Source organism: Trachypithecus francoisi, unplaced genomic scaffold (genome assembly GCF_009764315.1).
Source record: "Trachypithecus francoisi isolate TF-2019V2 unplaced genomic scaffold, Tfra_2.0 Lachesis_group17, whole genome shotgun sequence".
Taxonomy (NCBI): domain Eukaryota; kingdom Metazoa; phylum Chordata; class Mammalia; order Primates; family Cercopithecidae; genus Trachypithecus; species Trachypithecus francoisi.
Window position 1 is genome coordinate 51288641 of NW_022681462.1, and position 12937 is coordinate 51301577.

At 43.4% G+C, this 12937-nt stretch overlaps 1 protein-coding gene across 6 annotated transcripts in view; it reads right to left on the reverse strand.

Moving 5' to 3' along the window:
* Positions 1-1304: 1304 nt before the first annotated feature.
* The window catches only part of IL1R2 (interleukin 1 receptor type 2), a 35447-nt gene continuing 23814 nt past the window's right edge, over positions 1305-12937 (reverse strand). For 5 of the 6 annotated variants that reach the window (XM_033175639.1, XM_033175638.1, XM_033175637.1 and 2 more), the window contains exons 5-9: positions 9626-9800; positions 7257-7319; positions 5186-5321; positions 3609-3751; positions 1305-1623 (exon numbers count right to left, since the gene is read on the reverse strand). In XM_033175639.1, coding sequence (XP_033031530.1) covers positions 1457-1623; positions 3609-3751; positions 5186-5321; positions 7257-7319; positions 9626-9800 — 684 coding nt within the window. In that variant the 3' untranslated portion in view covers positions 1305-1456. The remainder of the gene's footprint in view (positions 1624-3608; positions 3752-5185; positions 5322-7256; positions 7320-9625; positions 9801-12937) is intronic. The other variant, XM_033175636.1, reaches the window with a different exon arrangement.

Below are 12937 nucleotides of genomic sequence, written 5' to 3' on the forward strand. Positions count from 1 at the left end.
TACTATAGACTGAATGTTTGTGTCCTCCCAAAATTCATATGCTGAAATCCTAACCTCCAATATAATGGTCTTAGGGGTTGTGGCTCTTGGGAGGTGATTCAGTGATGAGGGCTGCCATCTATCAGCCAGGAAGTGGGCCCTCACCAGACACCAAATCTGCTGGCATCTTGATCTTGGATTTCTCAACCTCCAAAACTGTGAGAAATAAATTTCTGTTGTTTACAAGCCACCCTAGTTATGGTATTTGGTTGTAGCAGCCCAAACAGACTAAGACACATGCCTTTTCTATGACTTTGAATAACTCTATACATGATAGTTATTCATTCCTTAAGCTTGTCTGACACAATTTCGTCTAAACCTTGCTTTTGTGATTTTATTGTGCAGATATCATAATGTAATTAAGCCTCCTCGCCTTTACTCTTGCAAGTCTATTGGTAATGAACAAGAGAGAGTTCGTCCCATCTTCATTTCTTCTACAAATATTCATTAAATGCCTGCTTTGAGGCACTGGAAATACAGCTGGGATCAAAATAATCTCTCTGCCCTCATGGGTCTTCTGTTTGGGTGGGAAACACAAATTGAATATCAACAAGCAAATCTATACTGGAAGGTCTGGTGGTGATAAAAGCTACCACGGTACAAAACAGGGTGAGGGGACGGAGAGGAAGGAGGCGCTGCTTTAGAAAGGCCTCCGGGAAGGTCACATTTGAACAGAGACCTGAAAGGTGGAGTCGCCAGCTGTGCTGAGTTTTGTTTTGTTTTGTTTTTTAATTGAACTCATTTATCTATCTGGATTTTATTTTTGGTATATGATATGAAAGAGGGTCTGGTTACATTTTTTTCCATTTGTCTACAATTATCTCAGTGCCCTTCCTTCTATTTTCAGACATGTTGTTACGAAGTTGGATCTATGCTCGGTTCACTAATACATTCCAATGTGTGTATTGTAAATTGCTGTTTTTTGGATAGCCCTTTCCAAAAAAGTTCACCAATTCTTGCTGATTCTTCTGATTTATCCTTTTTGGTCTCAAAATGAACAACTAGCTTCCTGAAAGGCAAACCATGTCCTAACCATCACTGTATCTACAACACCTCCCATAGAGTCTAGTCAAAATAGACGCATAATATGTTTTTGTTGAATGAATGTCAAAACTCATGCAGATGTTTTCCACTCTCATGCAGGCCTCAGAGCACTTCATTCTGTTAAATAGGTCACAAGCAGCAGACAGCTACTCACACCCACTCACAGGCACATCTACTCCTGTCACTGATATTTAGAAAAAAAAAAAACAAAAAACAGAATATAAGACTTCAGTCCTTTACTACAAAGCCACTATAAATATGGAGCCTTTGGTAAACAACTGAGGCAAAGAACAGAGACCCTCAAAAAGACACAGCCACTTCCATAAGAGAGGACATATGGAGTTTGTGTTTGAATTATTTCATTCTGTTTATTTTACTTGGGATAGGATTGAAAATCTTGATGACGAGGCCGTAGCACAGTCAGACCATCGGCTTTTCCAGTTCTGTGTTTGCACCGTCTGTGCATCCATATTCCCCCCAAAACCAAGAAGGCCAGTGCAAGTGGGGCCAGCACAATGCCCCAGGAGAACGTGGAGGAGGCTGTGGGAAGAACAGAGTCACATCAGGAGCTGAACAGTCTCTCACTGTACAAGAAGACAGGGCAATGCAGGTGTACAGGACAAGAACGAAATTGGAGTGTGTTTTTCTTGATAAATGTGCATTGATTTTCAGAAAGCACATCCCTCACAACAACATGGAGGATATTTGAGAATGATGTCTGTGGATTAGAGAAACAAGTGAGATAGGGCAAAATCTGTTAGAAACGTCATAGGGTAAGTGGGCAAGTGCTGAGGGTTAACTTTGTTCCGACAGTGGGACACTGTACGTTTAAGATGCTGCCTGTTTATGTCTCATTTGCCCAACTGTGACAGAGCCAGGAACAATCTGCCCTTTTCCAATGAGTATGGGTGTCATGAGGATCAAAGGAAGTAGCAAAGGAAAATAAATTTTGAATAATGGAGCTGTAGGGGCCAACATGATTGCTTGGGTCCAGATATTTTATGTTCTGCTCCTTGGCGTCTCTGTGTTATGAAAATACAGGAAGAGACTCTGAACAAAAAGTTAAAAAGCAAATGTGAAAACAGAGTGTTATCAGACACACTGTTGATGAGACTGGAATCCTGCATTTTTAAGCTATTATTTACCACAATCTGTTTAGTCATCCAGGAATCGACATGACCTCAGCCTGTTGCTCCAGAGAATTCTCACATCTTAAAACCCCACAAAGATTAGAAGTAAGTTCAGCTGTAATTTTCTGGGCAGCTGTTTGAATACACCTCTCAGTCTTGGTGAAAGACTTTCAGCCTGTGTTCCCTGGATCAGTCACAGCCAGCCACATGCAGTGACAAGGCTCATGTTACGGAAAATTTTAAAGGTTCCCAGCATGAGGGCCAGACAAACCACAGGTTCCTTTGGCTCACTAATCTGACCCCGAGAGGGAACATTCTGATTTTTGTGGGTAAATGTGTACAACCACCATCTCTCTCCCAGCCTGCTCATCTGGAAATGATCTGAAACGCCACCCTTCCCATGTGTGCCCTCATTCTCAAACTTCACTGTGAAAGGAGCTTGTTGAGTCACAGGCTGCAGCCTCTCCCTAGGAGAATTTGACAGGGTGGATGTGGAGTAAGTCCAGAGATCTGTGTTTGTAACCAGTGGCTCAGGTGAGTGTAAGGCTGGTGGTGCACAGCGCACAGTTGAAGGAAAGTTGCGTTGGGTGCCATACTCTGCCCTGAGGCTGGAACGCATCATTAGCTTTCCGGTTTACACTGTGTCTGTCTGTCGCTGCCTCCCCAGCAAAACATGGAGACCTGGAGCAATTTGTATTTATGTTATTGCTGTATGATTGTCCAAGAGGCATCACTGAGATTTCAGATGGGAATCACTTTGGCTTGCCTGCCATTAGTTTCAGGCTGTCAACAGAGACTACATTAAAGGCACCTCCCCCTCCTGCTCAACAATTAAACACTGATATGAAATCAGTTTAATCAAAAATGATAACGTGGGTTTTCCTCTTCTTCTTTTTGAATGTCCTTAAATGAACGCTGGGTTGATTTGGCTGTAGCCTTGTACCTATTTCTGGTCATACAATGACTTTGACCCTAAAGCTGCCCTGAACCCTGGGTAGCTCCCAATTCTCAGCTCTTGGAGGATGAAATTTCTCATCTTCAGGATAAAGAACAATCCAGCCTCCTCTAGAGGCCATGCAAAGACAGGGGATCAGTGACCCAAGGCAGAGCCACATGCAGACAGAGTGTTTCGAAGTTTACTGTAGAACCATTTCATCTGCTTTTCAAACATCAGCTTGCTATTTAAATTTTTCATTTGAGTATAATCTCCCGAAGTTCATCCTCCACGCTACCAAAAATCTTTAAAAATTGGAGGTTTCTTTTCAGCTCTCCACTAGCAGCCAATGCAAGGGAATCTCTGTGGAATCATTTGGAGAACAAGTAGCTTTGTCTAGTATTCACGGAACATTCAACATGTTATATTCTCCTGTAGTGCTCCCCAAAATACATACATACCTTCCTTGACTGTGGTGCGTAGTGTCTGAAAACCCAGGGTATTACGGACAACACATTTAAAATCCATGTTCAAATCCTCTCTTGTGACAGGATCAAAAATCAATGGCACTTCAATGTAGTTCTCATTATTTTCTGAATATTCCCTGAGTTAGAAAACATTCACTTAAATATGTTGTATCAAAGGCAAGCTTGTCTTTCACAATGTAGGCATCTAAACATTCTCCATTAGAAGCACCCATTGCGCTTTTATTGTTTTCAAGTTGCATAAATTAGGAGCTCTTGCCACCATACTTGTTATTCATTTGGGACAGTTTCTAAGCCTGTTCCTGAAGGCCTGAGCGTCACTGAAGTTGGTGGTCACTGGTATCAAGCAGTTGTTACACTACAGGGTTAGATAATGGGGAAGTTCATCTTCTAAGTCCCTGAATGAACAACAACAACAAAAAAAAAACACAGTCGTGGGAACAGAAACGTCTACTTTGAGGAAACTTGAGTCCCTCACCATTAAATCACTTGCATATTGAAGGGCAGGGAGTTTCCAGGACTCCAGCCCTCAATGGTGCCATCTCTTCTCATCTCTACTGCTGACTCTCACTCTGGAAACCTGCAGACAGCCCAGGGGAATGGCTCAGGCCAGGAGAGCTGCCATTTATAGTGTTAGAGAAATTTGTAGACACCTCACTACTATCTGTTAGTATGAATAAAAACATGGATGAGTGGATCTACTAGGAATATTTTTCTTTTATTTGTAGGAGGAATATAGGTTCCTTTAAGTAAATGGATCGTATGAGTAAGCTGAGATGGGCATTTAGTTGTGGCCAGGTCTTTCGCAATGAGAACTTGCAAGCACATGATTGTGCTAACCACACATAGCTTTTATCCACTAAATTACATCCAGAAAGATCTTTTGTGATAAGTCTTTTTCAAAAAACACAACCATTTGGCAAGCAAAAGCTCAGGCCAATTCAAAGTATCAAAACTGTGATTTTAAAAACACCTTACAATTTGGAACGTTGAATGGTCTCCCTCATAGGCAACGAGTTCCCATTTACAAAAGGTCTGATTGTTCTAGTCTCAGAGTGAGAAAACATTTTCTAGAGATGACTGCTTGTGAGAACTGAATTCTTTCTTCCTTTTATTATCAACCTTCCTTAGAGAGTGTGGCAGCCCACAGCTCCCTGAGGAACAGAAGAGGCACTACATATCCTGTGGCTGCGTCTCGGGGTCTTTTTAAGGGTTTATGAAAATGTTTGACAGTCAGGTTGCAGAGTGGAAAATGGAAAGGTATTAACTCCAAAATACTTTTTTAACTTGTAAAAATAAAAGGATCAATGTTTAATTAAACAGCTACAAAATGCAACATCAATACCAGCATGTCAACTGCAACTTGACTTTTAAGTATTTACAGAGAAGGTTTGAATCTCAAGATGATTTTTAGCAAAACTCAATTTTTTAAATTCTAAACATTCAACAGTTTGGAATCACAAAAAGTTACTTTTAAAGTGGTATGTGGGTCATAGTGATAAAGGAAGAGTGAAACCCACAGAGGTCTCGACAGAAGACCCTGGCCCACTTACTGGCGTGGCCCCTCGGTCACGCGGCCTCCCGGGTAGGCGCTCTCAATGTGGGTGTCATTGGCCGTCCACCACAGCATGGTGGTTAAGGGCGTGCCAGTTCCCAGAAACACCTTACAGGGGATTGTCAGTCTTGACCCTGTGGACAGCAAGGCACAGCATGTCAACAGCAGAACCAGCACGTCTCATCCATCAGTAAATCTGAGCCCTGAGTCTCTCCTCGGCTTCTCAAACACCCCTCACCAGCCAATTCTTTCCTCAGTGGAAAATTTAGTTTTCTCAAATGATTCTGTTCACACAGAGCTTCACTGTTTACAAAGTGCCTCTGGTTCCTACAACTGGTCTTCATGGCAGGCGAAAACCAAGAGGCACCTGAAGTTAAATGGCTTCGCCAGGGCCCCTGCGCTCCCAGGGAGCATGCTAAATTCAAGCCGACTTCCTCCCCCACTCACTTCAGTTACCTCAGACAATCCAGATCAATGTGTGAATTCTTTCTCTTTGCCCGAGGCTGGTCTTGGCTCTAATGTTTCTCCTGGGAACCCTCCATTCCCAGATGACTCTGATTGGGGATCAACCCTTCTTAAAAACACTCTATTTTCTATAGATGGTGCCCTCTGCAGTTGTGCAGGGTGATGTAGTAGGCCCCCCTGCCTCAATCATAGGAAATTATTTTTCTTTTTCATTCACCAAAGAAGAGTAGAAGGAAAAGAAGAAGAAATCCTTCTCACTTGTTTTTTCCTCGTGGGTGATATGCCTCCCTGTGGTGTGTCTTTTAATGCACCTGGCCCCACCATGGGTTGAGAATGCCAGCCCTTCTCCATCCTATGCCACTCCTATGACCTTAAAGATCTTCCTCAGCCATAACAACCTACTAATCAGTGTCACGTGGCCCCACCACCCATTCCAGTGCATTCAACGCAACTGAATGGGAACTGGGCCTGGGAACTTGGCTGGGAAGCCCCAGGGAGCCAGAACCCTGGGGCTCCAGTAGGTATCACCCAGTGTGCCCACTGCCCCAGATTTCCAGATGGTTGTTCCTAGAGCTGCAGCCATGGGGACTGCTCTGTGGCAGCGGCAACCCAAGTGCCAGCCAGCAGTCCCAGCAACTGCACAAAAGCCTGCCTCCTCTATGGCCTCCAATTCAAATTTAAAATTTAAACCAACACTAAACAAAAGGAAAAAGCAAATAAATTGTTTTTTAAAAGACTCTGCAGCTAGGGTTTCATAAATGAGTATCAGACCTACAAAAACATTACCCAGAAACAAACTCATACAAGGGTGCAGGCTTTATAGGTACACAGACCTGAATCTGAACTCCTGCCTGACTCTGAGGGTGGCCCTTTGGCCTCCACAGAGCCACTGTGATGCCCTGGGTGGCTTTTTCCTTTTGGAAAACTGAGGAAATAAAACCTACAGGATCTATGTTGAGATTGAATGGGATCCCATTGAACATAGTAGATGCTCAATAAACATCAATTCCTCCCCACCACTCGCATCAGTAGGTTGTTAGTACAGTACACTTACGTACCCTCACTGGCCACTAGTGTGGACCTGTGCTGGCCAGGATGGACTGCACACATGGGGTGAAAAGCAGAAAGCCCCACTGGTCATTTTCATAGCACCATTCAAGCAGCCTACCAGCTCTTCTGGCAACAAGAAACTGACCACAGCTGAACCCACTTTATAAACGGAGTCTTAGAGAGAGGCAGAGTGCCAGCCAAGTTTTGGTGATGTGAATTATTTTAAATACACTGAGGGTGCTGGCTCTGCCTGGGGTTCATGCTGTTCATCTTCTCATGCAGTTGATAACTGCTACCAGAACATTCAGATTTTCACATTCATATTTTTACAGGTGGGCTTTGCATGAAGCAAAGTATACCTGTTTTCAGATTATGCCATTTCTAACGAAACTGGCCAAAGGGAAATATTCCCTCACATTTGTTATTCCAGCCTCACATACTGGAGTTCTAAGGTCTCCACCCAGGCACACTACACCCAGATATGGTCAGCAGACACGAGGGTTCCAAGCCCCCTGCACCCCACAGGTGCATGGAATGGTCCTCGCGGGCCTTACCCAGAGAAGCCGATATGGTCTTGAGGGGGGAAATGATCACAGGAATGGTCTCCTCTTTTTTTTCTGAGAAAGATGTAAGGAAAAGAGATTCCATTAGGAAAGCCTTCATTTGACGCTGTGGTTCAAGTCATTGGCTAATCAACTAAGTTATCCTTTCCAGTACAGTCAGTCATTATGAGAGTCAGCCTTTGTCTGGCAAAGGAAACAGGCTCTCTACAAAATTGAGCATCCCTGGCCAATGACTTCCCAGCAGAGAGATTACTGGAAGAGGCCACAGCTAAAACACACATTCCGCTGACAGGAGGTCTTTGGTCCTTGCTCTATGATAAACAATTAACCATTTCCCTCCCAGACTTCCTGAACACAATCTTAAGAGTCATGTTTACAAGGTCCACGTGATAGGATTTCCCCGAAACTCGATCTGACCTAAAATATCTTCTCCACCTCTCCAAAGTGCCTGCCACAAAATACTCAAGATTCAGTTTTCTAGAAAAGGCACAGGGCTCAAGAACCACCTATTTGGATGAGTAGTGTGTAACCTGGCCTCGGCCACAGAAGTCTTGCTAATTGAAGAGATAAACTCTTTAGCGAGGCAGAAGTGGATCTCCAAGGGATTAGAGCCAATGTAAAGAAACCAGGCAGCCGGGCGCGGAGGCTCACGCCTGTAATCCTAGCACTTTGGGAGGCCGAGGAGGGTGGATCACGAGGTCAGGAGTTCGAGACCAGCCTGACCAACATGGTGAAACCTCGTCTCTACTAAAAATACGAAAATTAGCCGGGCGTGGTGGCACACGCCTGTCATCCCAGCTACTCAGGAGGCTGAGGCAGGAGAATCGCTTGAACCCGGGAGGTAGAGGTTGAAGTGAGCCGAGATCATGCCACTGCACTCCAGCCTGGGTGACAGAGCGAAACTCCGCCTCAAAAATAAGCAAAACGGACACCTGGGGGGTGAGGGCTGTGAGCTGTCTCCACGACGGGTCTCATCATCCTCACTTTCACTAAACAGCATTTGAAATCCTGACGTGAGTACACATTAGACAGCATGGCAGGACAGCCCGAGGGGCAGACGGCTTCTCGACCACGGCCAGACGCCTTTTCTTCCCCTCAAAGTCTCACGCTGCCCTGTGGAGCTGGGGCACCCAGGGAGAGAAAGAAGCCTCCAGGATCTCAGTGCTTCTTAGACTTGAGGGTCCCCAGCATCACCTGGGGGCTTGTGAGACACAGATGGTAGCCCCCAGACTCCAGTTTCAATCAGTAGGTCTGCACGGAACCCGAGATTTGCATGTCTGTTGAGTATCCAGGCGGTGCGGCCCTGCTGGCCCAAGACCACCCCTTGAGAGCCACTGAGGATCACAACACAGAAAGGCATGTAGGGCGGCTGCCCCCTAGTGTTCCTGCGCAGTATCGCAGAGACAGGACCGTGCCGGTCCAAGGAAACGCTGGGGAGGCCTCAGTCACTGGCCTGTCCAGGAACAAGGAGCTGATACGAACGAATCCTTACAGGACTGTTAAACAAACACAACCAGGACACTTCAGTCCGTGGAAGAACGCGGTGAAACTGAATCTCTGGATTCTCTGTGAAAAAGATATATTTTCCCCTCACAGACCAATTATTTAAACTTGGTGTGTCTCCAAAGCTCTCTGAAATCCCCTCAAAAGACCCCAGTTGTGTTCATTATTCAGTATAAAAAACAAAGAATTGTGGCCCACTCTCCAAGGCAAAGTCCAAGATTTACACATGGTTACACCTGGCTCCATGTCCAGCACACAGTTGGTATGGTGTAAATGTTGAACAAATGTGAAATAATAGCCAATACTGCTCAAAACACCATTTTCAAATGAAACTCATTTTAATCAATGGCAGCTCTGACTATTTGAAATATCACTATTAAGGGCAGCTAGATCCACCTTAGGGAAGACAAATAAAAAGCGATTTCCACTGGATATTCAAGGCATGGCCCTCTGGTTAGAATACCCAATAAAATCTAAGTATCCTAAAATTATACATAAAGTTATGGCATGTGGTGACCTCTAGCCCTATAGGTGCCAAGATTCACAGGACACTTTCCAAGGAGACCTTCCAAGGAAGCCACTGCTTGACTCTCTTGAGTGGTGTGTTTTAGCCTCCATCTTGCAACCCTGTGAACTGCCCAATTCATTCACCTTTCCTCAGATCAACACCCTGATTTATACCTTTCAAAGTATCACACATGTCTTATTAATCTGATGCTTCAGGAGACTTGATGGATCTGTTTTCCCTTATCCTTCATTTCAAAGACCTGCAAGGAATTGTACGTGCACCCTCATTTGTTCTCTGCATGCTTGTTATTGAACCAGGATAGATGGATGCCTCAATGGCAAGTACTTACTCTTGATGCGTAGCTCAATACTCCTAGTGATGTTGTATTGCTGGCCTTCATGGGCAAACGTCAGGACACAGCGGTAATAGCCCGCATCTTCCAGGGCCACATCATGTACCAGTAAATGAGTGGTCCCCCTCACACTTAGAAATTTCTCATTGTCTTTATCCAAAACAAGAGAATCCTTAAGGGAAAATGTTTTTTTAAGTTGACATTATACCAATATACATCTCAAAGGCTATGAATTGCATCATCATTATCAACCAATGTTGGATTTGCAATCCAAGAATTGCCCTGGTATTTACTTTGCCAATTTGGTACTTTGGGCCTCCTTTTGACTGTATTATTAGGGGAGGGAATTTGTTAACATATAAAGCCAATAAAATTGCTAGATTTGGTTAACTACAATAGTTAGAGCGTATCTGTCTAGGCCCAATGGGAGAAAAAAGAGACTAACTCTTCTTTGACAAAGTAAGTCATCTAAAATACAAATATGTTTATGTCCTGACTGCTACCTTCAGGCCTTAGGAAGTATCTCGGAAGAGCACTAAAAATAGTCATGATGAGCTGACCAACAATGCTCAGAAGAGATGACGTTGCAGTAATTACTTTAAAAAGCATTTCAATTTTGTGAGTCAGCAACAGAAAAAATTCTGTTATAAGAAAAACTAAATAGGGGAAACGAATCCACACTTTTTATATGGACACAAGGTTCTCTGGGGTCTCTGTAGAACAAAATCCTCAAGATCAAGGCCTCCAGGAAACAGAAAGAGCTGAATGGAATTTCTAAAAACACCCTAATGAGCACACAATGTTCTCAGGGACATCGCTTTCAAAATCATGCTTAGTCAAAGTTTGCAACAGTCAAATATCACCTTGTGTCACTTCAGAGTCCTACTCTGAATGAGAACACAGATAAAATGGAAATTGTCACATGGCTCATGGAGTACCACTTTAAAACATATTTAATTAAAAGGAGATATTTCATTGATCTAAGTATGAGTAGTCCAATATGAAAAACGCCAAATAGGGCCCAGCACCACAGTCGTTCCAGTGGTGTATGGGAATTGGCCTCCTGGGTTTGAGTTTTGACTTCACCATCTACTACTGGCTGTATGATCATGGGAACATCCTTATGGGTCCTTATCTGAAAAAAAGAGGGATATTTACAGTTCCTACTTCACTGGGTTGCATGTAAGGGAGTTTAGAACAGGCTTGGATATAATACATGCTCAGTAATATGTAGATTATTATGAAGTGAATAAAGATTACTAAGCATCACCATAACATCTTTGTCCATGCACATTTATTGAGCACCATTTATATGTCAAGCACTGCACTGGGTGCTTCATACACATCATTCCATTTAATCTTTGAAACAATCTCAGGTGGTGAAAGTTATTAATTGCCACTTTACAGAGGAAACAGGTACGAGAGGTGGAGTCACTCTGCCAAAGCTGCACAACAGATCAGAAAAGGAACAGAGTTTCAAACCCAGACCCATTGACGCCAGAGCCTGTGCTCTTTCCTCTCCCGGTTAAACCTTTCATTTGTCCTCTTTATGCTTTTTCCAAACCAAAAGGGAATGCATTCTAGGCTGGGCTTGATGGCTCGCACCTATACTCTCAGCACTTTGGGAAGCCGAGGTGGGAAGACTAGTTGAACCCAGGAGTTCGAGACCAGCCTGGCCAACATGGTGAGACCCTATCTCTATTAAAAAGAGAGAGAATGCATTCTAGAGCTCAGCCAGCTTATTCATAGGTGCTAGCTACTTTTCTCTACTTTCAGAAAATCATTTCAAAGTTTCTAATATTAAATCAATATCCTATATAGAGATCCTGTAGTTATAATACCAGTCAACCACTTAACCTGTTGTCGATTAAAGAGTTAATTCCCATTAATGGTTAAGCCAATAACTGTACTTTTCAGTATCAATCTAGGGTCTCTATCAGGAGTTGACCAGCATTTTCAGGAAAGGGCCAGATGGGAAGTATTTTGGACCTTGGAGTCTGCAGGGTCTCCATCACAGCTAAGCCGTGCAAAAGCAGCTACAGACAGTACCTAGATAAGAGGATGTGGCTGTGTCCAGTGAGACTTAATTTAATGACCCTGAAATTTAAATTTTATGTGGTTTTCACATCATAAAATATCCTTCTTTTCCTTTTTTTCCAACATTTAAAAAAGCGATCACTATCCTTGGCTTGTGAGCCATTCAAATCCAGGAGACAACTTGATTCCAGGGCCTAGCCATAGTTTTCCAACCCCTGGTCTACATAAGCAATAGCTGATGGCAAGATCTGATGTTCTCACTAGGAGCAATGAGCACATCAAATAACATCTATTCAACCAGACAAGGGAGCAAATTGTGTCCATATTTACTCCCTTAACGAAAAAGTTTGTTATCATGTGCTTTTTTTTTTTTTTTTTTTTTTGAGTTGGAGTCTCGCTCTGTGTCCCAGGCTGGAGTGCAATGGCACAATCTTGGCTCACTGCAACCTCCACCTCCAGGGTTCAAGCGATTCTCCTGCCTCAGCCTCCCGAGTCGCCAGGATTACTGGCACCCACCACCACGCCCGGCTAATTTTTGTATTTTTAGTAGAGATGGGGTTTCAACATGTTGGCCAGTCTGGTCTCGAACTCCTGACCTCAGGTGATCTACCTGCCTCAGCCTGCCAAAATGCTGGGATTACAGGTGTGAGCCACCGCGCCCAGCCATCATGTGCTTTTTAAAAAAACTCCTTTAATATGTCTACAAAATTATTATGTAACCTTTTTTCTACATTTTTATAGACAAATTACAGTAAAAAGTTATTTCCTTCAGCTGTTATGTACTCTGTCTTCACAAATCACTATTTCAAGCACCTTTACCTAACCCATATAAGGACTAATAAAACATATTAATTATGGCCCTTTTAAATTCTTTAAAATACAGTCATCCTTCAGTTTCTTTGGGGAATCAATTTCAGGAAACATCCCCCACAGGTGCCAAAACGCAGATGCTTAAGTGGTTTATATAAAATGGTGTCATCTGTGCATATAACCTACGGACATCCTCCCATACTTTAAGTCATCTCTAGATTACTAGTAGATTACTAATACAATACAAATGCCATATATAAATACAGTCATGTGTCGCTTAACAATGGGGATAATTCTGAGAAACAAGTTAAGTGATTTCTTTGTTGTGTGAACGTCATAGGGAGTACTCGCACAGGCCTAGAGGGTAGAGCCTCCTACACACCTAGGTGACAAGATTCAGCCTGTTGCTCCTGGGTGACAAACCTGCACAGCATGTTACTGTCCTGAATATTGTAGGCAATT